At 42.8% G+C, this 24,940-nt stretch overlaps 1 protein-coding gene across 9 annotated transcripts in view; it reads right to left on the bottom strand.

Moving 5' to 3' along the window:
- Positions 1-24,940, bottom strand: part of dennd4c (DENN/MADD domain containing 4C) — a 173,142-nt gene that overhangs the window by 102,791 nt on the left and 45,411 nt on the right. For 8 of the 9 annotated variants that reach the window (XM_067261180.1, XM_067261185.1, XM_067261182.1 and 5 more), the window contains exons 5-11: positions 17,871-18,040; positions 13,458-13,699; positions 8,958-9,024; positions 8,807-8,865; positions 3,583-3,727; positions 2,828-3,003; positions 384-484 (exon numbers count right to left, since the gene is read on the bottom strand). In XM_067261180.1, the coding sequence (XP_067117281.1) occupies positions 384-484; positions 2,828-3,003; positions 3,583-3,727; positions 8,807-8,865; positions 8,958-9,024; positions 13,458-13,699; positions 17,871-18,040 (960 nt within the window). Of the gene's footprint in view, positions 1-383; positions 485-2,827; positions 3,004-3,582; positions 3,728-8,806; positions 8,866-8,957; positions 9,025-10,466; positions 10,582-13,457; positions 13,700-17,870; positions 18,041-24,940 lie in introns of those variants that run through there. The other variant, XM_067261189.1, reaches the window with a different exon arrangement.

Below are 24,940 nucleotides of genomic sequence, written 5' to 3'. Positions count from 1 at the left end.
GCGGGATTTTTTTTTTGCCTTCTTAGCTTTGCTGGTGCACAATAACATAGTTTTGTCATTGATGTAATAATAGTATATTTTTGTAGGAATTTGGTCAAATTGGATGGCTTAGAGGAGATATAGCAGGCCTACCATGACACCCAGTATGTATCTGCAATTAAAGACCACAGCAGAGGCTCAATTCAGCATTCTACAGTCATATAGTATTTATTCGTAATTTATGGATACTATACTTCTGGCTCAATCTCTCATTTATTAACGTTGCATTATGGTGATTACAGCACCCGGTGTATTGTAAACTGTCAAATTTCCAATTTGAGAGTTTACAATCACTCTTTGATGAGTATCAGGCATGAATCAGTGATCCTTGAAGTAGTTTGTACCAGTGCCCAGTTGGTGCTGCAAGTTGGTCAGATAGCTTATAAGGCTCCTGCATGGCTTCTTTGGGAGGTTCTTCCAATTGCTGTGTCTCTTCTCATCAGATCTGAAAAGCACAAAACAATAAACAGGGAGAACGTTCATAATCACTAGAACCAATCAAACTGATATAGTCAATCCAGTTTGTTAAAAGTTAACACAACACACACAAAATCACTGCTGTTTTCATTGTACACAAATTACTTTATACTTGGATACTTATCACAGAAATATAAGTGACCATACTTGAATGATGAATTACATGACTGTTAGAGACCGGTAAAAGTCTTTGTAGCAGTCACAACACTGAAACTGTATTCACACATCTACTGTAGTACTGCTTGTTCTGAAAACCTTCATGAGAAGCAAAGAGTATTGTCTGAATGGAGCAGGTCATGATTATAGGAAACTATTTTGACCATGGCAAAACATACAGTACTGTGCAGAAGTCTTGGGCACCCAGGGGGGTGTTCCATCAACGTCGATTAAGGATAAGCGAGACTTATTTCGCAAAGTTTCACTTCAGCGAGAGTTCCGTTCCATTAAGGTGGCTTATTCTAGTTCGAGCTACGTAACCATGGTCATTTATACTTCGGAACTAGCCTGAGCCGTGTCAGGCTAAAAGTCGAGCTAAACGGTACGGGACCTGTGTGAAGTTGGCACCCCACCCATCGCAAACATTGTTTGTGCTGGTTTGTGCCATTAACATTTTCGTTTGTGCTGCTATCATTTTTTAGATATTAAAGAATGTTTTATAGGTCATCCTGAGGTCACTTAGCCCCCCTACATATTCCGAATGAACCCAAAATAGTCTCAATCGTTTGTGCTTCGTTTGTGCTGTTTTGTGCCGTAAACATTTTCGTTTGTGCTGCAGCAGTATTTTTTATATTAGACATTTAATTATGGCCGATGACGTCACCAGCCCCCCCACTTGCTCCAAACTGATTGTAAATAGTCTCAATCGTTTGTGCTGGTTTGCGCTGTTCAAATAAATATTTGTGCTACTATGGTTTATAAGTTATTACAAATTAGTAAATGTTTTTTAAAATAGCTCATTGATATAACATATTGTGAAGTTATAAAATAGGGGGATATGTGAATGAATGAATCACAAAAGGATCTGTATGAAGGTTGAGTGAATAGGTGCCAATCGCCACCGATTGTCCGGTAAGAACAGATGATGTCAAAGTCCCAATGACAAAGTAAGAACGGTATTTATTTCCACACACAATCTGATTTTATGCTATTTTTGCACTTTGTTGGTTGATTAATAAATGGCACACGCAGTTGTGTTGTCAACGTGAGAAACTGCCTCTTCACTTCTCTTATCACATTTCCCAATACATATAATCCTTTGGTTTTCATGCCCAGCCCAGGGTGATGTTGGAAATGATTAAGGCCCCTAACTGAAAAGCACTGCAGGGGCAGCTGACTTCATACAGAAGTTATGCTGACTTCACACAGACGCATAGGCAGGTAGCATTGGCTATCTTACAGTAAGAAGTAGGCCTAGAACAATCAATTATTTGAACAGCACAAACGTAGCACAAACGATAGAGACCATTTTGATGAGATTTGGACGTTGACGGGGGGGCTGGTTACATAACAAGTGGGCAAAATAAAGTTTTAATAATAACTTAAAAACTATAGTAGCACAAATATTTCTTTGAACAGCACAAACCAGCACAAACGTAGCACAAACGATTGAGACTATTGTTATGAGATTTGGATGTTGACGGGGGGCTAAGTGACGTCATGTGTGAAAAACAAAACGGTAATATCTTTAAAACTATAATAGCACAAACATTTCTTTTGACAGCACAAACGTAGCACAAACGATTGCGACTATTTACAATCAGTTTGGAGCAAGTGGGGGGGCTGGTGGCATCATCGGCCATAATTAAATGTCTAATATAAAAAATACCGCTGCAGCACAAACGAAAATGTTTACGGCACAAAACAGCACAAACGAAGCACAAACGATTGAGACTATTTTGGGTTCATTCGGAATATGTGGGGGGGCTGAGTGACCTCAGGATGACCTATAAAACATTCTTTAATATCTAAAAATATGATAGCAGCACAAACAAATTTTAACGGCACAAACCAGCACAAACGGAGCACAAATGATTGAGACTATTTTGACGATGTTTTGCGTTGGGGTGGGGGGCCAACTTCACACAGGTGAGTTAAAGGTTTATGGAATACATTGTTCCTTTCCATATGAATAAAATGTGTCCAAACAGCAATTTTTATCCAAACAATGTGTATATGAGACATTGAGAGCATTTTAAAGAAAGCTTGATCTTACAAGACATAATGTAGTAGTAGTACAATTTTTCTACTTTGTGTAAGACTTGCAGGGGTGCAATGTTGGAGACTACAAGACTTAAATATTGTCATAGCTTACAGGTAAATAGTGTTGGTGTCTAAGTCCACACAGACCACATCCGGGGGAGGGTCATAGAGGTCAAAATAGCGGGAATCCACCCCCACAATGAATGGACAGGGGGCATTGAGGACACCCACCAAGGAGAGGGGGCACAAAGGGATGTATGGGCACTGCCACTGGAAAGGGAAAATCATCTGCAGAAAGACAAAGTAAAAGTTGAATTAAAACAATTGTCTACAGTAGTTCTATAATAAATAGTCTAGCAGAATTATCATAGGGACTTTAAAACGTTAAATGTGTTTGTAGTTCTAGCTTTAAAGACAGTTGACAAAAAGTTGGTAGATGCTTATGAGTCACAAATGTCAGGAATCATCATTGTACTAAAGAATAAGCAACCAAGTACAAAATGTGTATGGAAATGTATGTTATGCATAATAATCAAGGGTTTCCATCAACACAACATCCTGTCAAACCCAAGTATTGGAGGAACTAAACAACCAACATAGTCATGGTCCAAGCACTTTGTCCTAACTGTATATTTGGAAAGTTATGCCAAAAGGTAATGGTAGAACCCAGAGTTAATTAAACCCGTCTTTAGACAAGACACCATTGCAGGGTGAGTGCAGTGTGTCCCAACCAAAACTACTTGAGAACCACTGTTAATTAACTAACAAGTAGAGGGCATAGAACATCGCCATAGACAACAAAAGTGCAAGTGGATTGCTAGAGTAAAAGAAAACATGTCTTTGTATTAAATTCACTGTACTACTCACCGCCACTACAGCCTCAGCCACTCCAGTTAACACAGCAGGCCGTAATGAGTGCAGCAGGATTTTACTCTCCAGCAATACAAAGTTCAGCAGTGTGGCACAGTTTTCAGACCCCAAATTCATCAGCAGAGTGCTGTAATCTGCGCCACTTAGGAATAGAACACAGTTGTTTAAATAAATATGGCATTACCCAATAGAGGCACAGTAATGACTTACCCTAAAACTGTTTATATACCTACGGCTGGCAGCTGTGCTCCGTTTTGATCCTAGATTCAGACCTAGCCTCTGTAAATTGTAGAGCTAGCTAACTACTAGAATTCTGCTGTGTGGGAATCGCAGGAGCTAACCAGTCGAAGGGCGTACAAAAATACAAGGTGTTGATATTCACAACCTGGAAACATACCCATCTGCAACCGACGCAAGCACACCCCACAATTTCCCCAGAAATTGTACCCTCTCTAGTTCAAAATAGTAGGCTAGTAAGTAAAAAGAACTAAGGGTGCCCTTAGTACAAGTATTTTGTTCATTTAAGTTATGCCTAAAAGCGAGGCATGAGGGGTGCTACATATGTGTAGCAAAATATGAATAGTTTATATTTAGTCTATAATTATGTGCAAAATTATGACAAAATGTAAAGATCCTGTAAAGTAAATTCCATGTTTTGCTTCTAAGTACATTATATACGTATGAAATGAGTTCCTGAAAGCATGTGCAAAGCGCTAAAACTTTGTTGCACTGAAATGTGGAGTTAGACCGAAGAACAGTTTCTCTTCCGTTTTCAGATCAAGTTTTAATGGGCGGAGCCAAAAAATGCCCTATCTACGTCATTTCGCCCCATCTACGTCAGATCACTGAATGGCTCCTCCTGCTGTACTGTTATTGTAGCTTACATCAGCTAGCTAGCTAGCTTCAGGATGTCTCCCACCACCCGCAACGGCATCTTCCCTGGATGCAAGAACTCCAGCTGCGCTGCAACGCCATTTAAGTTCCCTATTGATAATGAAAGGAAAAATAGGTGGATAGATTTTGTGAAGGGCCACGCTCATGGAAAGCTTCGGATAAACTCCAACAGCCGCCTCTGCGCCACTGACCATTTCACGGCGGACAGTTTTAACATGGACCAGAGACAGACGGGGTTCACCAACACACGGCTTCTCTTGCAGCGCGTAGCCGTACCGAGCATCGCCCCCCCCCCCGGCCGTTCATCCTCCGGTCGCACCTGGACCATCCAGCGCCGCCAGCAGTTCATCACTCAGTTCTGTGTGCTTGTTATAATTATACTAGATAACTTTTCCATCTCTGCTATAATTAGTGCAAACCGCTAACTTGATAGTAGGCTACTCGGTGTAGAATGATGGTATTTTGGTGAAATGGTAGCTAATGTGCTAGAAGTAGTTGGAGAGCTCACTGTCTGCTGTCTCTGCTGTAAATGTGTATGCCCCCCAGTCTCGAACAGAGAAGACTGCTGATTTTCTTACGATTTCAAAGCCTAATTTAACATACTTGTCTGTTTTTTTTTTCATTAGAATTTGGATGGGTAGTTAATAACACATTATTCTGTGGTGTGGTGAACTTGAAACTCGTTTTTAATTCCACTTTACAGGATCTTTAAGTGAATTCTATGAAGTGCATTAGCTTCACATGTGCGTTTGTGTGTTGACTGGTAAGCGCAATTCTTATGTCCTGGCATAGTGGGAAAAATAATTGTAATTGTAAAATGCTTATACGTTTTGTAAAGCGGATGAACATAGCCTAACAAATAAATACATTTAGCATATTACACATTTGCAAAACGAATCATATGATATTAATTTGATTTGATAGTTTGCAACTATTTTGCAAATGGTAGGCTAAACCATTTATGAATATATAAGGTAGACCTAATAAAAGGAGATGACGTCATGGGCAGAGGCTGTTATGATCATTGTATTCACAAAGGAGGAACCGATAATTCTTGAAGGCTTATAATCTATAATAATTAGAGACACGGACAGACTACAGGGTTCTGTGACTCCTCAATTCGGCCAGCCACACTTTATTGTATCCACACTCACACACCAACTTTTTCCTTCAGACAACCTACTTCACAATCAAAGTCCCCCTTTTCTAATTCCTGACTCAAATCTTAAATATCGAGAGGTATAAATGAGTAAAAGAGCATTTTACAACCTCTTACATTTGGCTGCAATCAGGGCCGGATTAACAATTTTCTGTGCCCTGGGCAACAAGGCTGAAGGCCCTCCCGAGTGAGCATTTAAATAGGCTACATCTCTTGTTCTGCCTGTTTTGTAATATATGTGTCTAATATTTCTATACTAAAATAATATCGGTATTCTAAGTATTATAACTATGATTTTTCAGTTGGCTATTTTTTGGTGCCCCCTCAGGAGTTGGTGCCCTACGCACAGCGCGTAGTGAGCGTTATGGGAGCGGCGGCACTGGCTACTAGACTACACAAACACTGTTTTTGACGTGATTTAACATAACATTTTGATCGAACGAGTTGTAATAAAGTACTCACATTAAGGAAAGTTAGGACTGCGTTCATAACGTGATGTAACATTTTAGTTGACATTGTCCAGGGCCCCTTAGATGTCATGTGCCCCTGGGCAAGTGCCCAGTTGCCCTCATGGTTAATCCGGCCCTGGCTGCAATATTTAACGTAACAATAAGCAAAATGAAATGTTTTCTTGAGCTGTAAATAGGCCTATCAGAATGGAATTCTTGGAATGTTAGGGAACTGGATTTGAATAAGCAAGACAATGTTGAAAGGAAACAAATCCATTGATTCACTATGCAATCGATCAAAAAAGGGGGATGGGACAGTCTGAAAGATGCATTCACGATTTACCAGCTCAAAAAATTATTAAATCCTGTGCACAATACCCGAGATTAGCCTTTAGTCCGTAGATGTAAAGGGAAAAAGGCTCTGAACCCCAAGTTGCTCCCGATGGGCAGGCCGGCGCCTTGCATGGTAGCTCGCTGCCGTCGGTATGTGTGAGTGTGAGTATGGGTGAATGAGAGGCAAAACATTGTAAAGTGCTTTGAGTGCCGCTAAGGTAGAAAAGCGCTATATAAATGCAGTCCATTTACCATTTAACAAAACATAGGCTATTCTAAATTACGTACAGGTTGAGGGGGTACATCAAGCCACTGAATGTTTATGATGTCCGTGTGTTTGTTTATACTTTTGACTGCAGACAACGCAATCTTGTCAGCCAACTCTAAAATTTGGATAAAGTCGGCCTAGTATAGACAAACTGCAGTCTAACCCACAATGTGTTTGACATCGTTTAGCCAATAAATTAGGCTACAGTTTGCTGAATGATTGAAGGGCAAGACAACCAATCTTCTAATGAAATAATCACCGCACCGACAAACAACACAGAAATAAATGACAGATTGACGAAGGCATGCTAGAAGCGCCCTTCTAGCGACCATTACGTGACAGTAGAAAAGTTCTTATCTGAAGGTAATTTGACTCCTAACTACACTTCTAGTAGGTAAAACTGTGTCAGTGCTTCTAGTGTTAGAACAAACTCACTGCACACAAGTAACTTAGGCTACAACCATGGCTCAGACTAGCTAAACTTCTCCAACATAGGCTGTGGACAAATCAAGAGGAGCAAGACATTTTCCTGAAAAACTTAAATTAACTTCTGTGCAATTTCCACACTTTGCAGTCATCTAGTGGTCCGGATTGGACCCTTTAGTGGTTCTGGAATGCAGGTCGTATGTTTAATTCCCCTGCTTTAAACACAACCCCATAGTTTGCCAAGTGCTGTATGTAAACTGGCAACATTATGAAATTAAACAACGTATGTGAATGTGCCGAAATCTGTGCAAATTAAATTAATTAATGACACATTAAAGATGCAGGTCTGAAGATAATCTATGTACATTTTGGTGAATCAAAATTGTGTGGCCTGTAATTTTTTTTTAAGCTTTTAGATGAACATAACATTTACATTTAGTCATTTAGCAGACGCTCTTATCCAGAGCGACTTACAGTAAGTACAGGGACATTCACCCGAGGCAAGTAGGGTGAAGTGCCTTGCCCAAGGACACAACGTCAGTTGGCATGACCGGGAATCGAACTGGCAACCTTCGGATTACTAGCCCGACTCCCTCACCGCTCAGCCAACTGACTCCCTAACATAACATGTGGCACTTAACATGTGCCAGGCTAGGGTTCGAACAGATAGTGTGTAAACGCACCTCCAACACCCGTTGATGGCGTTAGAGTGCTCCGGTGGGAGACATGAAACTTGGTGCAAGCAGCAATGAGGGGGCCAAGCAGACAAATGACTAAAACACATTTTAGACATCCTCAAAACAGAGTTCTGAGTCGATATACTAAGTTCAGTGTGAATGCAAAGAAGATTTGCTGAGATATGACCCAACTTTCTGTTTGAGGGCTAACCAGATGATTTCGATTGACTCCGCTGGACAAGCGGAGCAGTTTTCATAGCTTTTGTAAGGCTTGGTCTGAAGATCATTTGTGCCAATTTTGGGGAACATTGGATGAAATGTGTGGCCTATGAAAAGTTTTTACACTATTCAATAAAATCAAATATGGCGGCCGCATCAATTTGTTTATTATACGTTGACATGTGGTCAGGCATGGCATCTCCCAAGATATCACTTGACAAAGGAATCACTCATTTAAGGCAAACAAATCAACAGTTATTCGCCAAAACACTTCCTGCGACCCCTCCCAGTGGTCACATGACACCAAATGTTTTGGGACATCCCCAGAAGAGCGTTCAGAGATGACGTACCAAGTTTGGTGTTGATTTCTTAAAGAGTTGCTGAGATATTATCCAATTTCCTGTTTAATGGCTTAGTTGCCCATTTTGATTGGCTGTATTGGTATTTATACATTGCTTTTCTACCGTCACAGTACTTAAAGTGCTTTAAAAATGTTTGCCTCTCATTCACGCACATAGCAGCAGAGCTGCCATGCAAGGCACCGGCCTGCCCATCAGGAGTAACTTCGGGATCAGTGTCTTGTTCAAGGACACTTCAATACATTGACAGGATGAGCCGGGTATCAGACGGCAAACCCTGCGGTTGGTGGATGACCCGCTTTATTTCCTGAGCCACAGCTGATCTTTTTATCAACAATTTAGATGGCTGTCACAGTACTTTTGTTTATGAGGATTGCCTTTAAATGATAGTGTGGTACTATAGCAAAAAATATAAGGACAATACCTAATATTCTTACCTGAGAGGTAATGGTGTACACACAGGCTGAGACAGATTCAAGGTATCGTGTGCAGATAGCTAAAGGAGACATCAAGAATTAAATGTCATTAAAAAAAAAAACAAGCGTCGCCACAAATGTATAAAAACACAAAAAAGTGCAGCATTCTCACTTGGACCAGGATCCTGGGCCTCTGAGGGGAAGGGAAGGGCACACTGTGCATGAAGTGTGAGATGTGTCTGTTGAGATAAACAAGAAAAAAACATATTTGTGAAATGGCCATGCAATCAGGGGCAAGAACATCGAAATCAAATAATTTAAATTCTTTGTGACAGTTGCGTAGGCTCATAAGAGGAAACTTAAAATTATTCATCCACCACACAACTGGGTCTTCAGGTGTGAGTCGTTTGTTCATTTTTCAAGTGACTGTTGCCTACACTCAGTATAGAAATTAGAAATGATTATCCTTCACCATTCACATCTTCTATGCTATACCTAGCAGTCAAAAGACTCAAACAATGATATAGTTGAGTGGTGAACAAACTGCAAATGTTTACTACTCAGTCTACGGTCTCGGTTAACAAACACATTGTTTTAACAAATCGAGGCGACAAAGCGTTTGCTGACCTGTCGAAGAGTAAACATTTGGTTTCTTATATACTACAACAATACGTGGGAAGATCCCAAATCAAACACGGCGAATCTCGAGCAGACGCCATGTTTTCAGAGCAATCAGCTGCACTTGCACTGGTGACGTCACTACATCTCCAAGGCAACATATCAAACAACTGTGTGGAGTTTCAATAACACAAATAAATACTTTATTTCATGAACAGAACAACTCTCTGGCTGAGATATCACGGAAATTAACTTTTTTATTATTATTTTATTTTATTTTTTATATCACAGGTAAACGGTTTGTTAACTTCTGGTAAAAATGTAAGGTGATGTGTGAAAAGTTGGTGAAGTTCATTGGTGGCATGAACGGTTGTGGATACTTCACATTCTGCACATTTTGGACATTATGAATGGCATTCTGCACATTCTGCACAGCCATCTGGGGGTCCACTGGGTTGGGCACTGTGGCATTTTTAGACAAAGCCACCTGACGCTCACTCTCTTCAAGGATCTTGATCAGATTTTCATCGCTGATGACTTCCATCTCAAGCTCTTGCGGTGTTTTCAGGTCTGGTGCAGCTGGCACACTTTCAGGATTTTTCACTCTGGGAACAACCAGAGTAGCTGCCAAAGCTGCAGACATTTCAACTTGTTTTTCTTCAGGACACCTTCCGGAGTAGTTGCATACTGTGGTTTAACTTCTGTGCCCACTCACTGCAGTGATGTGACAACCTTGGAACCCAGCTTTATCCGAGGCTGTTATGCAGGTGGCCCTGATACTGTGATTGGTGTAGGTCTTGCTCAGGTTGGCATCTTCCGACAGGATCTTCATGAAATTGCCAATGGCATTGTGGCCCAATCTCTGCTTGTCATACCAACGGAAGCATTTGGGATGTTTCTTGGGACTTTGCCACAGTGTATCCATGTCAGGGTGAAGTTTGGCAATGTACTGCTTGAATCTGGCAACCGGGCAGATATCTTTGTCTGAAAGGAAGGGAAAATTGTAAGGAAGGAAGAATCTGCAGAACACCCATGAAATTCCATTATGGATCTCTTTGTTTACCTGGTGTTTCAAAGATGTTCCCTTCAGTGGCGGCTGAGGAGTCATCTTCTTTGTGATTCTTATCCTCTTCATTGATGACATGCTCAATGTACCTTGGACCTGCACAATTGTTGAACTCTTGGAATGTACTTTTTGTCATTCCATGAATGTTTTCACATCCTCTGCAAAACAGTTTTTTTTTTACTATTCTAATAGATCTACAAACACAAAATAAAGATATAGATTTGTTGTTTCTCAATTTTCAACTGACCTTCTGCAAGTGTAGTACATCAAGGCAAACATCATTGTCTGTTGGAGTTTTTGGGGGGTGATATGGTAAATGGCTAGCCTGGATAGATCATCATCAGAGATTACTGGGAAGCTCTTTGTAGTAGCCAATCCCATTTTCCTGGTCTGTTTGGTAACCCCACGGAACATCTAATTTGACAGTGTGAATCTAGGGTCTGCAATTATATCAATACTTTGGGTTTCCTTCAAGTGGCGGTTCAATCCTGCCCTGATACATTTGAGGGAAGACAGCTTGTAGTTTGCCCTATTTTGCTGTTCTAAAGCAATGTAGAAGTCCCTCAAAATATCAGGAAGCTGAGCGTCTGGGATTGCCTCTTCATTTGGCAAGCCTTTCTCAAATAGATAGAATATTCTCAGAATGTTCTTAGTTGCTCTGTTTGTACTTGCGGACCTGTGCAAAAACCATATTTGGTTGTTTAGGCTAGAGCTATATACTTTGTTGCCGAACAGATGCCATGTTGTTAAGGTCAATCCCTACATCTTCAAGGCAACCGCTTGCTGCTACGTCCGTAAAAAATGTTTGTTTACCTCTGCGAACTTTCAGGAGGTATACAAACAAATTTGTTAACTTTTGAGAACGCCTCTGGACCAATAAGAACAGCATATTGGTATAATTAAAATAGTATATAAGAAACAATTATGTTTCCTATACTGAGCCTACGCAATTGGCATTATTGATGAATTCATTATTGTATGAAACATTATTGGTGAACAGCCGCAATGGTACAGAATTGATCAACCCGGACATTGCAGTCAGTACAGTACGCATCTATGTCTTTATATTTACATTTACATTTAGTCATTCAGCAGACACTCTTATCCAGAGCGACTTACAGTAAGTACAGGGACATTCCCCCGAGGCAAGTAGGGTGAAGTGCCTTGCCCAAGGACACAACCTCATTTTGCACGGCCGAGAATCGAACTGGCAACCTTCAGATTACTAGCCCGATTCCCTAACCGCTCAGCCACCTGATATGGTGGCTATAGTATATAAGCCAGTTTATATACTATAGGCAACTATAGCCCCACATTTGTGGACAAAAGACAAACTACCAATGGTAGAAATGTGATGTAGCACAACAGGGTTATTGCTCTGTTTGACGAACAGCTTTTGATCTTCAATATAAGAACTGTCAACTACCAATATATCAAGTCTGCCTAAATGGCCCATTTTAGATCCAACATTGCTAGGATTTCATAGAAATCTGTACTCTATACCATCCTGGCTCTGCCCTCCTACGTACCTTCAGCTCAATTTTCATTTTGCTTCTGTACTAGGTCTGGGATTTCGGCATCAGGGCCCCAGACTGCAACCAAATGGTCGCATTTTGCGACCAGTTTTTGAGACAGTGCGAGCATTTTTTACAAGTACTCGCGCATGCGCGACCAACACATTTTGAATTTATTAGGTGTGCACAACGTCAGCACACGTTAGCAACAACGCATAGATACCACGTTCTAGTAAGACAGCGATATCAGCGAGCCCTCAGCATTAGTACCGTAGCTAAAAGTCTTGGAATGTTTAGGCTATTTTTCGCTAGGTTCCTACGAACATGTCTTTATCTGCCAGACAAGTGGGTTCCCCTTCGTTCTTTTGGTGAACTGTCCCTTCTTACCCGGTGTCATGGAGCCGAGCAGCTAAATAAGTATTTAGCTGCTCGGCTACTAGCTACTGTATCTCTGCATGTGTTTGCGCTGTTGCTCAGCAAGTGTGGTGTAGGACAGGGGTGATTCTAGGATCAGACCTTCAGGGGTGCTCAGCCCCCAATGAGAATGTTAGTCTGGAGCCCTGGGCATATTAGTCAGATTTTTCAAATCAAATTTTACCGGTCCAATCAGCGAACAGAGGGAGTGGCTGAGAACGATGTCGTTGATGTTGTGCGCTAGTCTGGGTTGTAGTTCAGTAATGGTGGCGGAGAAAGATGCGAGCGAAGCCATTCGGTCCATTGTGGCAACGCTGCCGAATATCCTAAAGTTAAAGCCGGAGCAAGAAAAATCTTTACAGAGTTTTGTTGGTGGCCATGATGTTGTGGCTCTCTTCCCCACGGGGTTCAGGAAAAGTTTTATTTTCCAGCGAGCTCCATTAGTGGTGAAGGAGTTGGCTAAGGCGAACACTATCGATTGGTTATGGCAGATCCAGAGTGGCTCTGGGCAGACCCAATAGTTTTAAACTTCAACAGAGTACCCGCCCTCAAGGAAGTTAACGCTTGTCAATGGAGCCATCCCAGACTCTCTGTACAAATGAAATGTGATATAGTCTGGTTAGGACCAGGCTAACTCTATACTACAGATCCCTTCAATCTTACTTAAAACAATGCTTTTCTGAAATACCACCTCCTGTTTTATGCACATTTGCGTGAACATGCCACAAACAGCAAATCCGTCATTGTCCAAAAGTCCACCAGTTATTAACAAAAGTTGTGTATGTAAAATTGTTTTAGTTATGTATCTAAAAGATGAATGTAAAAATACATTTTAAATTTACATTTACATTTAGTCATTTAGCAGACACTCTTATAAATGTAATTTAATTGCTAAATTTAATTTAATTGCTAAATTTAGTTTGAAAAACACAAGACTACTTAATTCTAAATATATCTACAACAAATAATTAGTTTAGCTCTTGCTATATAACTTGTCTTATAAAGTTAACTATGGTTAACTACCTCCCCATTTCCCAAAGTAAATTTGTAAGGCTCTTACTTTTCAATCGGCAATGGATGTGGGCCTGAAACTGACAATTTGTAAAGGAACATGAGAAACTTGCGAAAGGACTCAAAAAATGGCCAGCGGGAAAGCAGACAGATGCACTTGTTGGTGTTAACAGGTCTGTTGGGGATCATCTTCTTCTCCACAGTGGTAAGCAGGCCCAACTGCACCTTCTGTTTCTCATTGAGTAATTCTACTGGGTAGGGTTCGTAGAATTGGATTGCTGCACCATACACCTACAAACAAGTAAAGGCCTCAGTGTTAACAGAAACATGATCACCATTCAACACTTTCTTTTCATAAGCAATTAAATTAAATGTGGTATTTAGGGTTATTAACACATGTTCATACAATTGTTGTTGACAGAGTTATAGCTTTATTCACCAGGAAATGACTTATTCGGTGGATGTGAAACATCTCTAACAGTTCAAACCATAAATAGAAAAAAAATATTGTTGTCCCCTTTCGCATTCAAAAAGTGCCCGTTAATGAGAGGTCTCCTGATACTGGGACATCATGCATGACAAAGTGGAAATTGAAAAAAGAACAATGTGCGATTATATGAAAAAACTGATATATATCAACACGTGTACAGAAATCTCCTCCTCCCGACAAAAATAAAAAATGCTGTGTGTGTACTTCAATAAAGTCATATTTATGGACGTGGGCTACATATGTTCTCGTCCCAAAGAACACTCATCTGCTTGACAATGAGCAGTGCTAAACCATCAAGCACCTTTGGAGCCAACCCCGCCTTGGACTGTGCGACCAATCGCTGTACAACGATGTTTGGGGTCAGCCGAGCCTTAGTGCCTATTATTGCCGTGATGTTAGTGTTCTTCTCTCCTAATATTCAGTGGCCTTCTAAGTTGGTTTTAGTGTGTGAGATCTCTGTATCGAACCTGCACTGCACACTTAGGGGAGTCTGGCCCAGCTAAAAGGCATGTGGCAGGACCGCTTTTCGTCCGAGACAGTGCCGCTGAAAAGGTACATACCAGGTACCGGTAAAATGCCGGTACATAGCAACTTGACAGTGTTGATTTGACACCAAAGTTGCCAGCATCTGCATCTAGAAATGACGGCACACATCCATTTGACTGTGCTGGTATAATTCTTGAGTCGGCCACATTGGCATCTGAAGATGCTGCATGCACCGACTCAACGGTGTTTGTGTAACACTTGAGTCTGACACGTCTGCATCTAGCTATGCTGACACTCAACGACAAAGGTGTTGGTTGTGAGCGAAGTGTTTCGGTACACAGAATTGCAGGTAGGATGCACGCTCTCAGGGTGGCCAGTAGTGTTGGAACAATGGGCGTTTAAAAGGGTTGGGTCGGGTACAGGTATGCAGTGCAAAGCTCGGGGCGGGTAATTAGCGGCATTTTACCCATTTTGCTAGCCCATGCACAAGCATAATTGGTGGGCAAGCAGCGAAGCTGCAAAAAAATACAAGCAACACCAGTTGCTTGTATTTTTATTTACGTTCCGTTGCACGGTTTAGGAGGTTACAACATTTTTGTGGCATAAAGTGCCTTTGTGTGCACAAAGGGAACTCAGTGCTAGCCTACATCACAACGTCAGCACATGTTAGCAACGACGCATAGATACAAGTGCATAGATGTGCTAGTAATACTGTTGCACACCAGGTATCGTATCTGCCGTGGTGTACTAGCAGCATCATACATTTAAGCAATTCAAGACTTGCATGTACAGTAAGTAATGTTACATTAAATTATGTATTTAAACTCAAGCTTGTGTGGTGCTGTCTTCAATGCCACAGCCTAAACTTTATGGCAAAAGAAACACTTTTCATTTCCGGCGCATTCAAACAATCCTCAGTGAAGTTTGGCTAGCAACAGCAGCTAGCTTGCTCGTAGCACAATTTACCGGGGTTAGCTTTTCTCGCGTGGAGGGCTCTCTAGACTGATATCAAATGGTTGCATTTGGCATTGCTACTGACAATGATCACTTCCAGCAAACTTCTTTTGAATAGCCATTTCCCCCTAATTACATTTCAAGCTTATTTACGTTTTTTGGGGGCATATTTTCAGTTAGAAGATGGTACTGTTTGAATCGCGATTCCATCTGAAATCCTGCCGGTGACAACGTTGTTACAATAGCTTGTTTCAAATGGGGTTCTTAATGAATGAATCTAATATCAGTAGGCTAAATGCTTGAAAATATCACTAGAAGGGAAAAACTTAAGGTGACGTTTAAGTCATAGAGGTTAAGACAGTTTTTACAGTGGATTGCCCAATATCTTCGTTTGATCCAACTTTTCACTATTACTATTCCCTCTTGCAGGGGAAATGAGAAGAAAGCCATTTCATTTACACTTCACTTTTTGTATTTTGAATTGTAAATGAGCAGCAACAAATGTAGGGCTGCAACAACGACTCGATTAAATCGATTAAAATCGATTATTAAAAGCGTTGGCAACAAATTTCATTATCGATTTGTTGTGTCGCGCGACTACTACGCCACTCAATAAGTCGCGGAGATGTTTGAGTATAAAAATAAAAGAACTCCGCGGAGCAGAGCGAAGGTAGAGGAAAGACCATCGGAGAGACGTGGCGGAGGCAAAGAAATTAGTTTGACCTAAGTCATCCAAGGTGTGGGAGCATTTCACACTAAATACATCTAAAAAAGTGTGTTAATTGACCGAGGTGAGGTTAGTTTCATATTCGACATTTGTCTCACATTCGGAAGACGCTACTTTACAGCGTCGCTTTAGGGACCGGGTGAAAACTACCCATACCATTTTGAAAAATGCAGACTTTTATAATATTTGTATGAATATAAAACCTCAAACAGATACCAGAGTATCTTCACAATGTCTGGTATACTTCCACAGCCTTTACTTTTTCAATGAAGTTTCAAATAAAATGATATAAAATCATTAATCTTTGAAAATAGCTTAATCCTCTCAAATCTTAACTTTTTTCAAAATAGTGTCAAAATCTTAAATATACACCAGATTATTTTAATAAAGTCTGGCCTACTCCCACAACCTTTCAATTTTCAATAAAGTTTTAAACAAAACTCAAATAAATTGGTCATCTCTGAAAATAGCATTAAATCCACGCTAATATTAATAACTTTTTCAAAATTGTGTGCCTGTTTGTGCACTGTGAATATGCACTGTTAGTTCTGTTTTTGAATAAAGGGTTGGAAATTAATGCTTTTTTCTTTTGTTTTTTTATCCGATTCATTGATTAATCGAAAAAAGAATCGACAGATTAATCGATTGTTAAAATAATCGTTAGTTGCAGCCTTAAACAAATGTATGCTTTTAAATCTATGCAATCTTCATAAATAATAAGTAGCCTACGCATTTTTATATAAAATATACTGAAATATCAGTTGTAAAAATTACAGTTAATAAACGGACCCCTCTGCAACCGACGCAAGCAAGCACACCCTACAATTTCCCCAGAGATTGTACCCTCTCTAGTTATTCATTATTCTTTAATTTTATTTATTTTCCCACCCCTAAGGATCCCTCAATATGTGGACTACATAGACAACGTCGGTGTCAAAAGGTTCGTCTTGGTAGCGATTGCGTTGCTTGTATTGGGATTTACGTTCCGTTGCACGGTTTAGGCTTGAATACATTTTTTGTGGCAAAAAGTGCCATGTGTGCATCAAGGGACCTCAGTGCTAGCCTAACGTCAAAACGTCAGCACACATTAGCAACGACAAATAGATACGACGTTCTAATAAGACAGATAGCGATATCAGCGAGCCCTCAGCATTAGTGCCGTAGCTAAAAGTATAGGAAAGTTGAAGCTACTTTTTGCTAGATACCTACAAATATGTCTTAATCTGCTAGACAAGTCTCTCTGGATAAGGGCGACTTATCCAGAGCGACTTAGCCCTTCGTTCTTTTGGTGAGCAGTGTCACAAGCCCTACTTACCCGGCGTCGTGGAACCGACTAGCTAAATAGTTATTTAGCACTAGTGTTGCTACTGTATCCCTGCCTGTGTTTGCACTGTTGCTCAGCAATTTAAGACTTGAATGTATAGTACGTAATGTCACAATAAATAATGTATTTGGACTCAAGCTTGTGTGACGCGTCGCTGTATCGTTGCACAATTGCAGCTGTGCTCCGTTTTGCTCCTAGATTCAGACCTAGCCTCGGTAAATTGTAGAGCTAGCTAACTACTAGACTTCTGCTGTGTGGGAATTGCAGGAGCTAACCATTGGAAGGGCATACAAAAATACAGTGTTGATATTCACAGCCTGGAAACATACCCATCTGCAACCGACGCAAGGACACCCCTTAATTTCTCCAGAAATTGTACCCTCTACTTTTAATTGTTGCATTTAAAGTTTGTTAATACAAAAAAAGAACAAAATTACAGGGTTAGCACCTTTCTTTTCTGTGAATACAAGATTGTTCTTACCTTTTCTCCAGAGGATATGGTTAAGACAAAGGTAGAGAAAACAGGCAGAGGGTATCGTGTGTTTGGTGCCCAGCATTCAATATTTGCTCCCATGGGCAAGCAAAACAAAGGCACAGACTCTGAGAGAGGGAAGGATTCATAATCTTCTTGTGGGTAACGGAAGATGAGGCCTGAAAGAAAGAGAACAATTTTTGTATTTAAAAGTTGATCAATCATTTTGGATGAAGCGTCAAGCAGGGGTGATTTGTCCCCAGCGAAGATTTTTTTTTTTTTTATCAAGACCTTGCTTTACCCTAGATGTGTGTTTTAACACCGAGTATTTTTGTATTTTCTAAATCAAACTGGAAAAAGCAAATGTAATTATATTGTGTTCATATTTTGGTGTAATTGCGCATTCTGCAATTTTAACCCCTTCCTCTAAAGGCTGCAATTCGCTTTTCTATCAGCAGATGTCGCAAAGTGTGTTGGTAAGCACAATTCTTAAATTTACATTTAGTCATTTAGCAGACGCCCTTATCCAGAGCGACTTACAGTAAGTACAGGGACATTCTCCCCGAGGCAAGTAGGGTGAAGTGCCTTTCCCAAGGACACAATGTAATTTGCACGGCAGGGAATCAAACCGGCAACCTTCTGACTAATAGCCACTCTGCCATCTGACCCCCTATTCTTATGTCATGACATAGCGGGAACAATAATTGTAATAGTAAAATGCAAACATGTTTTGTAAAGCGGATAAACATAACTGTTGGGTCAGATGGCTGAGCGGTTAGGGAATCGGGCTATTAATCAGAAGGTTGTTGGTTCGATTCCCGGCCGTGTCAAATGACGTTGTGTCCTTGGGCAAGGCACTTCACCCTACTTGCTTCAGGGGGAATGTCCCTGTACTTACTGTAAGTCGCTCTGGATAAGAGTGTCTGCTAAATGACTTAATGTAAATGTAACTAATACATGCACTTTGCATATATTCACACATGGGTGAAACAAATCATATTATATGACTGATACTTTGCTAATGGTATGCTAAACCATTGACAACCCTAAAACCCCAAAAGTTGGAATGTTGTGTAAAATCAAATAAAAAAACTGAATACAATGATTTACAAATTTCATAAACCCACATGTTATTCACAATAGAACATAGAAAACGTCAAATGTTTAAACTAATGAAATGTACAATTTGAATGAAAAAACTAAGGTAATTTTTTATTTGATGGCAGCAACACGTCTCAAAAAAGTTGGTACAAGGCCACGTTCATCACTGTGTAGCATCCCATCTTCTTTTAACAACAGTCTGTATATGTCTGGGAACTGAGGAGACCAATTGCTGGAGTTGTGGGAGAGGAATGTTGTCCATTTTGTGTGTTGATACATGATTCTTGCTGCTCAACGGGCTTGGGTCTTTGTTAAATTTTTGTTTCATGATCCACCAAACGTTTTAACTGGTGAAATGTCTGAACTGCAGGCAGGCCAGTTCAGCACCCGGACCCGGAAGAAACCATGCTGTTGTAACAAATGCAGTATGTGTACATTACATAAAAACATGCACAAATGTATGCTTTGTACAAGTATTGTGAGCAGTAAAATGTATTAGGTGAACTATGCTTAGCACTAATCTGATGGGGTGTTTCATGAAGAAAATGCATTGTACAATGCCATAAGACATTTTCTGTAAAGTAAGTAAGTAAGACTTTATTTATATAACACATTTCATACAAGAATTGTAGCTCAAGGTGCTTTACATAAAATCTATAAAAACAATAATACAAGTGATAAAAGTAATAATTAAAATAGCAAATTATAAAAACAATAATATAACTAATAAAAGTAGTAAACCCCTTCTGAGATAAAATTACTTAAATGCTTCGGTAAAAAGGTAGGTTTTAAGCTGTCTAGCGTGTCTTAAAATGTCTAGCGTATTTGCTTCCCTAATAATTATGGGTAATTTGTTCCATAGTTTTGGGGTGTAATTGACAAAGGCCGAATCACCAATCTTCTTATGACTGCTTCCGGTGACCTCTAATAGGCCTGCATTTGATGATCGCAGTGTTCTAGCTGGTGTGTAGTTTATAAGGGAGTTAGCAATGTAGCTAGGTCCTTGTCCGTGTAGAGCTTTGTATGTGAGGAAAAGAACCTTAAAATCAATTCTGAAGGTAACGGGGAGCCAGTGTAAAGTAGCTAGGACAGAACTAACGTGTTCTCTCCTTTTAGTTTTGGTTAATAATCTAGCTGGAGAATTTTGAATGAGCTGTAGTCTTTCAGTGGTTTTCTTGGGAAGACCAGTGAAAAGTGCGTTACAGTAGTCCAGCCGGCTGGATATAAAAGCATGAATTAACTTCTCTGCATCATTTTGGTTTAAGAATGGTCGTACCTTTGCTATAATCCTCAGGTGAAAGAAAGCTGTTTTGGTCACTTTATTAATGTGAGAGTTGAAATTCAAATCTGAGTCCAGGATTACACCGAGACTCGTCACCTCTGGTTTAAGACAAGGGGTTAAGCCTCCTAGATTCTTAGTAAGCATCTCTCTTTTGGATTTGGGGCCACATAGTAGGACTTCGGTTTTGTCTTCATTTAATTTGAGAAAGTTATCATTCATCCATTTCTTTATTGCCAACAGGCAGTTGGTAATGGAATTGATGGCCGTTGCATCATTGGGTTCAGTGGATATATATAGTTGTGTGTCATCCGCATAGCTATGGAAATCTATGTTATGTTCTCTGATTATGTCGCCGAGTGGTAACATATAAAGAGAAAAAAAGTTATGGACCTAAGCAGCTTCCTTGAGCAACCCCGTAGCAGTTCTCATGTTTCTTGGACCTATAGTCTCCTAAACTAACATAAAACTTCCTTCCTGTGATATATGATTTCATCCAGTTCAATACACTATCCGTGAACCCAATAAGCTTTTCCAGTCTATTGATTAGGATGTCCAATCCCTGAGTCACCACCTGCCGCGGTGGAGGGGTTTGCGTGTCCTAGTGATCCTGGAAGGTATGTTGTCGGGGGCTTTATGCCCCTGGTAGGGTCAACCAAGGCAAACAGGTTCCAGGCGAAGGACCAGACAAAGCGTGGCTCAAAAACCTACCATGAAGAAAACAAACAATGGTTCTCAGTTGCCCCTGCCCGGAAGTGGGTCACCACTTCCCACCCCCGGGCCTGGAGCCAGGCCCGGGGGTGGGGCTCGATGGCGAGCGCCTGGTGGCCGGGCCTTTTCCCATGGGGCCCGGTCGGGCACAGCCCGAAGAGACAACGTGGGACCCCCTTCCAGTGGGCTCACCATCCGCAGGAGGGGTCATGGGGGTCGGGGCAGTGTGAGACGGGCGGCGGCCGAAGGCGGGGGCCTTGGCGGTCCGATCCTCGGCTGCAGAAGATAGCTCTAGGGACGTGGAACGTCACCTCGCTGGCGGGAAAGGAGCCGGAGCTGGTGTGCGAGGGAGAGAAGTTCCGGCTAGATATAGTCGGCCGCGCCTCAACGCACAGCATCGGCTCCGTCTCCTTGAGAGGGGCTGGACTCTCTTCCACTCTGGAGTTGCCCTCGGTGAGAGGCGTCGAGCTGGGGTGGGAATACTTGTTTCCCCTCGGTTCGGCGCCTGTACGTTGGGGTTCACCCCGATGGACGAGAGGGTAGCCTCCCTCCGCCTTCGGGTGGGGGGACGGGTCCTCACTGTTGTTTGTACTTACGCACCAAACGGCAGAGCAGAGTACCCACCCTTTTTGGAGTCTCTGGGAGGGGTGCTGGAAAGCGCTCCTCCCGGAGATTCCCTCGTCCTCCTGGGGGACTTCAATGCTCATGTGGGCAATGACAGTGAGACCTGGAGGGGCGTGATTGGGAGGAACGTCCCCCCCGATCTGAACCCGAGCAGTGTTTTGTTGTTGGACTTCTGTGCTAGACACGGCTTGTCCATAACGAACACCTTGTTCAAGCATAAGGGCATAAGGATCCATATGTGCACTTGGCACCAGGACACCCGAGGTCTCAGTTTGATGATAGACTTTGTAGTCGTGTCGTCGGATCTGAGGCCGAATGTCTTGGACACTCAGGTGAGGAGAGGGGCGGAGCTGTCAACTGATCACCATCTGGTGGTGAGTTGGCTACGATGGTGGGGGAAGACACCGGTCAGGCCTGGCAGGCCCAAACGTAATGTGAGGGTCTGCTGGGAACGGCTGGCAGAATCCCCTGTCAGAAGGAGCTTCAACTCCCACCTCCGGGAGAGCTTCGATCATGTCTCGGGGGGGGCCGGGGACATTGAGTCCGAATGGGCCATGTTCCGGGCCTCCATTGTTGAGGCGGCTGACCGGAGCTGCGGACGCAAGGCGGTCGGTGCATGTCGCGGCGGTAACCCTCGGACCCGGTGGTGGACGCCGGAGGTGAGGGAAGCCGTCAAGCTGAAGAAGGAGGCCTATCGGACTTTGTTGGCTGGTAGAACTCCAGAGGCAGCTGATGTATACCGGCAGGCCAAGCAGGATGCGGCTTTGGCGGTCGCGGAGGCAAAAACCTGGGCGTGGGAGGAGTTCGGCAAGGCCATGGAGAATGACTTCGAAAAGGTTCTGGACCACCATCCGGCGACTCAGGAGGGGGAAGCAGTGCACTTTCAACGCTGTATATGGTGGGGATGGTGCGCTGCTGACCTCGATGGGGGACGTCCTGGATCGGTGGAAGGCATACTTTGAAGATCTCCTTAATCCCACCAACACGTGTTCCGACGTGGAGGCAGAGTCTGGGGACATTGGGGGGGGGGCCCTTCTATCTCTGGCGCTGAGGTCGCCGAGGTGGTTGAAAATCTCCGCGGTGGCAGGGCCCCTGGGGATGAAGTCCGCCCGGAGTTCCTTAAGGCTCTGGATGTTGTAGGGCTGTCTTGGTTGACACGACTCTGCAACATCGCGTGGACATCGGGGACAGTGCCTCTGGACTGGCAGACCGGGGTGGTGGTTCCCCTCTTTAAAAAGGGGGACCGGAGGGTGTGCTCCAACTTTAGGGGGATCACACTCCTCAGCCTCCCTGGGAAAATCTATTCAGGGGTTCTGGAGAGGAGGGTCCGTCGGATTGTCGAACCTCGGATTCAGGAGGAGCAATGTGGTTTTCATCCTGGCCGTGGAACTGTGGACCAGCTCTATACCATCGGCAGGGTTCTGGAGGGTGCATGGGAGTTCGCCCAACCAGTCTACACATGTTTTGTGGATTTGGAAAAGGCGTTCGACCGTGTCCCTCGGGGGCTCATGTGGGGGGTGCTCCGGGAGTACGGGACTCCCTGATCGGGGCTGTTCGGTCCCTGTACGACCGGTGCCAGAGTTTGGTCCGCATTGCCGGTAGTAAGTCGAACTTATTCCCGGTGAGGGTTGGACTCCGCCAGGGCTGCCCTTTGTCACCGATTCTGTTCATAACTTATACAGACAGAATTTCTAGGCGCAGCCAGGGCGTTGAGGGGGTCCGGTTTGGTGACCTCAGGATCGGGTCGCTGCGTTTTGCAGATGATGTGGTCCTGTTGGCTTCATCGGGCCGTGACCTTCAGCTCTCACTGGAGTGGTTCGCAACCGAATGCGAAGCGGCTGGGATGGGAATCAGCACCTCCAAATCTGAGGCCATGGTTATCGACCGGAAAAGGGTGGAGTGCAATCTCCGGGTCGGGGAGGAGATCTTGTCCCAAGCGGAGTAGTTCAAGTATCTCGGGGTCTTGTTCACGAGTGAGGGAAGGATGGAGCGTGAGATCGACAGGCGGATCGGTGCGGCGTCCGCAGTGATGCGGGCTTTGCATCGGTCCGTCGTGGTGAAGAAGGAGCTGAGTCGAAAGGTGAAGCTCTCTATTTACCAGTCAATCTACGTTCCTACCCTCACCTATGGTCACGAACTGTGGGTAGTGACCGAAAGAACGAGATTGTGAATACAAGCGGCCGGAATGAGTTTTCTCCGCAGGGTGTCCGGGCTCTCCCTTAGAGATAGGGTGAGAAGCTTGGTCATCCGGGAGGGGCTCAGAGTAGAACCGCTGCTCCTCCGCGTCGAGAGGGGCCAGTTGAGGTGGCTCGGGCATCTGATAAGGATGCCTCCTGGACGCCTCCCTGGTGAGGTGTTCTGGGCACGTCCCACTGGGAAGAGGCCCCGGGGAAGACCCAGGACACGCTGGAGGGACTATGTATCTCGGCTGGCCTGGGAACGCCTCGGGGTCCCCCAGGAAGAGCTGGTGGAAGTGGCCAGGGAGAGGGAAGTCTGGGCCTCCCTGCTTAGGTTGATTTCTAAGAGGAAGATGATGGATGGATGATTAGGATGTCGTGATCAATGGTATCAAATGCTGCACTGAGATCTAGCAGGATAAGGATAGACTTTATTTGCATCAGAGTTTAGTCTGAGGTCGCTAATTATTTTGGTGGGAGCAGTTTCAGTACTGTGATATTTCCTGAAACCTGACTGCGAGACTTCCAGGATGTTATTTTCTTCAAGAAAATAATTTAATTGGACTAAAACTATCTTTTTCAGTACTTTACTAATAAATGGAAGGTTTGATATTGGTCTGTAATTTGCAAGTAGACTGTTATCCAATTTGGGTTTCTTTAATAGGGGCTTTACAACAGCTGTTTTGAAGGGAAGACGCCAGTTCTAAGGGATGTGTTAATAATCTCTAGTACCGGACCTGAGACACTATCAAACACTCGCTTAAAGAATGTTGTGGGTATAGGATCAGTATCTGAGGTTGTGGAGTTAGATTCGCTGACAATTTTAGAAAGTTCACCAAGTGTGATACAGGTAAATGTGCTCATGGTTATGTTGCAGAATCTACTGATGTCAGTTTCGACCCCACTATTAATAATACTAGCTCTGATCAAAGTTATTTTGTTCTGGAAGAACAAAGCAAGGTCTTCACATTTAACCGCCGAGGATGGAGGTGGAGGCAGGGACAGTGTTTAGCAGCTGGTCAATGGTGTAGAAAAGAACTCTGGAATTTCTGGCATTTTCTGTAATAAAGTTGGAGAAATATTCTCTCCTTGCTAGACGGATGGTTTTGTTATAGGTGGTTAGAGTATCTTTGTAGATATTGTAGTGGACAGTGATATTTTTTTCCCTCCATTTTCGCTCTGCTGCA

This window comes from Osmerus mordax, chromosome 23 (assembly GCF_038355195.1).
Source record: "Osmerus mordax isolate fOsmMor3 chromosome 23, fOsmMor3.pri, whole genome shotgun sequence".
Taxonomy (NCBI): Eukaryota; Metazoa; Chordata; class Actinopteri; order Osmeriformes; family Osmeridae; genus Osmerus; species Osmerus mordax.
This window is presented reverse-complemented; position numbering and strand designations above follow the sequence as displayed.